Here is a 4,175-nt window from a genome sequence, read left to right as displayed (position 1 = left end):
AGAGACGCCTATATTTATTAAGTAAATATGCAAAAAAATTAACAATATTACATTGATCCCCCTGAAGAAGCCTTAGCTTTAATATAACCTTGAATTTTTCTTAATTATTTTCCCTATTTTAGTGCTGGAAGCAGGTGTACAAAATTTATTGAAAAACAACTCCGATTTTAACTACAGGTCATTTTTTCACATGCATGAGGTTTAATTGAAAATTACCTCCCACAGAATTAATTTAGATTAATTTTATTTATTATTGCAACAGAAACCGGACAATCAAGTCTTGTAGAAGAAACTCTGTACCAACAGGGTATAAGCCATCAATGGCTTGAAACAAGTTCAAGTATTTCATATCTAAACACAATGACAATGAATAAACATTTTCTTTTCCTAAAAAATAATCTAAAAAAATAAAGTAATATAAAAGACACGCATCGAACATTAACTTCATCAGTTTTATTCTTTAACTTGGAGCGTGGTCATAGAAAGCGCAGCGTTTCGCTTGTTTCAATATCAACCAGCAGCACGATGGAACGGCTTTGGGTATGATAAAGCACTTAAGGATGGGTATAACCACAAAGAGCCAAACACTATACATTCAAATTACCCTATTTGGCAGGTAGCACTTCTGGTAGTGGGCATCACAGCAATATTTGCATCGGATATTGGAGGCAGTGTTTTGCATGGAATTGAAGGCCAGCCAGATTACCTGCAGTGGATACCTCATGAATTATTATATACAAACATCCCTCCACCGATACTTTTGTCACAACTCCATCATGGCTTGAGGATTGATGAAGCCTCTGCAATTCGTAATGGAATTGAACAAGGACAGTCTCAGCGTGTTCCGGCGGCAGTGGTAGAAGAGGCCCATTCACCGTTACTTTTGTCAAAACAGCATCATGGCCTGAGGATTAATGAAGCCCTTGCAATTCGTGATGGAGTTGAACAAAGACAGTCTCAGCGTGTTCCGGCGGCAGTGGTAGAAGAAGCCCATTCACCGGTACTTTTGTCACAACAGCATCATGGCCTGAGGATTAATGAAGCCCTATCAGTGCGTGATAGAAATGAACCAGGACAATCACAGTATGTCTCGTTGGTAGAAAAAACCCCTACTGAACTACTTCCTGTCCCACCTAGTACTGAACACTTAGCAGAAAGCAGTAGAAACATTCCTATAACAGAGGAAGAGTTATTTGATGGTATTTTTGGACGGCAATCAGGTTCATCTAAAGGCGATAATGATGCAGTCATGCCTCCATCAGAACAATCAAATAGTAAAGTGTCAAAAACTCCAGTGACTCAGCCCATTTCAGATACATTAGTTGTTGAAAGTTCAGATCCTCCGATTCCTGTAACCCAAACGGAAGGAAGCTCCTTGCTTCCTGAAACCAAACAAAATAATAGCGCCACTGCCAGTAAAGTTAATATAATTACGGGAGTAGGAAAACTTCATATGGAAGCGTCTCTACAATCTCGTGGGAAAGGTGACCTTGAACTCATTGTTGGAGAGATAACCACGCTCCATGATAATTCCAGTCCAGAAAATAATACAGAACCACCTGCATTACAAATTGCAAAAGAACCCAAGCCCAATATTTTAACCACTGTTAATGTCAGCGTGAATGTAAATGGAGACGGAACCGGAAGTGTTATAAACTCAACTTCTGCTGCAGATATCACCACACCAATTAAAACAAACCACAAAAAATGCAATTAAATATAATTGAATTTGTTTATCTTTGGTCAAAGCCTTTTATTTCAGTCATCATAATAAGATTCGTTTTAACTTATTTACATACCTTTTCTCATTAATAAACATCAGTTATTATTCACATTTCTATAACTACAGTCGTGCTTTAATAATGTATTATTTATGATTTTTCGAGTTTTTGAAACATCCATTTCATTTAGAAGGTGTTTTCCTTAATATTGCTTTAAGCATTTTAATTTATAGTGAAATTTTCTAAAGTAAAATCTGAAAATTATGTTTCTTTTTATTTTTAAGCGTAAATGTTTGATTAACGAGCATCATACCTAACACATATTTTTGTTGTTTGGCCCAAACACATTAAGAACATCTGTTCACACTTTGGCGTAATTATGCATCCCTTTTTTAATTATTACTAAAAAACATTTTGTTTTCAACATTGCGGGTACAAAATCAAATCAGAGCAATTAAGAAAAGTGTACAAAAGTTAATGAAAATATAACCCAAATGCCCATGGAAAAGATTATGGTGCACGATAAGAAATTTTGCCTGACACAAGTATTACAGCATTATACACATTGTAATAAGACAATAATAGGCTAGGCCTTCAATACAACTGGCTTGACATAGATCACCGGGATTAAAATAAAAAATAGCTTATAGCTTGCTTCGATTTTTATTTAACTGTCTAACCGCTTTTACTGATCGATGGTTCTTACTGTACCTATCAACGATAGTAAATAGGTTATTTCACTTTATACCTTTTTACACTAGTCTAGTGTCTCTAAAAAGCCCAACAATAAGACAGTAGGATTGTAATTTTCATGCATAGATATGAGTTTAAGGATACTAATTTTGACTATGTATGTACCTGCTGCGTAACGCTTCGTGCTAAAGAATAATGCGAGAGGTATTGGGTTTGATCCCTGCCTATGTAAATTAAAGTTTTTTTCACGAGTTCTGTCTCTTGAGAGGAATTATTGACAAATCCTTTAAGAGTAATTCTTGTCATGAAAAGTGCTTTCTCAAATTAGCCGTTCGGATTCGGCTTGAAATTGTAGGTCCTCTCCATCCTTGACAGCATTACTCCCTTTCAGGAATGCTTGAGACTTGATATTTGTAAGTGTCCAGTTCTCAACGGACTGTTGCGCCACTTAAGAAAACCTTTATCAGTTTTCAATACCTTATTGTAAACTAAAAGCATTAGTGTATTTAAAACGGCTTAAAAAATCTTCTCTTCCGTAATATATGAACGTCTAAAACCCATGGTCAACAACATAATAGGTCCTTATCAGTTCGGTTCCATACCTAGAAAGCCTACAGTCGATCAAATATTCACATTACGCAGATCTAAGAAAAAAACCCTTTTGTGAGTATTGAGGCAGAGATGGAAAAATGGGTTTAGCGGATAATGAGGGCAAAACAAAGTTTATGATTTCATTAAGAAAGAACCTACAACACCGACTTCTCGGTCAAAACGTCACAATCGATAGATGTAACTTGTAGGTAGTTAAGGACTTTGTCTGCCTAGGCTCCGCTACGAATGCACAGAAAACACCAGCGCTGATATCAAAAGGAGATTAACTCTTGCTAACTACTGTTTATTTGGTCTAAGAAAGCAATTTATAAGGGTTACTATTTAAGACGCTTATTATTCACGTCCAGCGAGGACTACAACAAAAACGGATGAAAGCACCTTGGGTCGTTTCGAGAGAAAAGTTCTTCGCGTTATCCCGGTTGTAAAGAAGATGAGTGAAGGTGAAGATGGAAGGACTAGATGGTCGAGATGTACAGTGAAGTAAACTTAGCTGGGTAACGTAATACAAATGCTCCGTCAAAAAAGTCTTCGAATCCACACATACAGGACAATGCAATATGGGAAGACTGCGGATCACTCAACTTGGAGTACGCAAAGGTTTGTTGGGTGAGGCCCTAGTTCTTTGTTATAAATTAATACCATTATCACTCAACAAGTCTCTCCATGTATTCGCATTGCATGTCTAAGGATAATAATCTGGTGGACTGTTAATTTGCCTAGGATGAAGCCACACTGATATTATCCGATGAAAATTAAAGCGTTTATCGCTATCCGTTCTTGTACTATAGATTAATTTTCAGCTTAAGAAATATCTTGAAGAATGGAAGCTTCTTAATGACCGACAGTATGGCTTTCGTAGCAAAAGGTCCTCTGGTGATCTCATGGTTCATCTCACCGAACAGTGGAACAAGTCTTTAGGTACATCGCTTTGGAGAAAGTAAGATTATTGCACTTGATATTTCAAAAGCATTTGATACAGTTTGGCACATAGCTCTCTTATCGAAAATTTGTGCTTTTGGTATTGATGAATCTCTTCTTCATTCGATTAGAATTACCTTTCTTACCGTTCAATACGAGTTGTATTAGATGGTTTCAAGTCTGAAATAAATAAAATAAATGCTGGTGTCACCCAGGGCTCCGTTTTGCCTC

General features: G+C 36.6%; 1 protein-coding gene across 1 annotated transcript; it reads left to right on the top strand.

Moving 5' to 3' along the window:
• Positions 1 to 400: 400 nt before the first annotated feature.
• Positions 401 to 1,742, top strand: LOC129942101 (uncharacterized). The gene is made up of 2 exons (XM_056050900.1): positions 401 to 540; positions 617 to 1,742. The coding sequence occupies exons 1-2, from the start codon at positions 526 to 528 to the stop codon at positions 1,715 to 1,717; spliced, it is 1,116 nt and encodes a 371-aa protein (XP_055906875.1). The 5' UTR covers positions 401 to 525; the 3' UTR covers positions 1,718 to 1,742.
• The last annotated feature ends 2,433 nt before the right edge of the window (positions 1,743 to 4,175 follow it).

This window comes from Eupeodes corollae, chromosome 1, assembly GCF_945859685.1.
Source record: "Eupeodes corollae chromosome 1, idEupCoro1.1, whole genome shotgun sequence".
NCBI lineage: Eukaryota > Metazoa > Arthropoda > Insecta > Diptera > Syrphidae > Eupeodes > Eupeodes corollae.
This window is presented reverse-complemented; position numbering and strand designations above follow the sequence as displayed.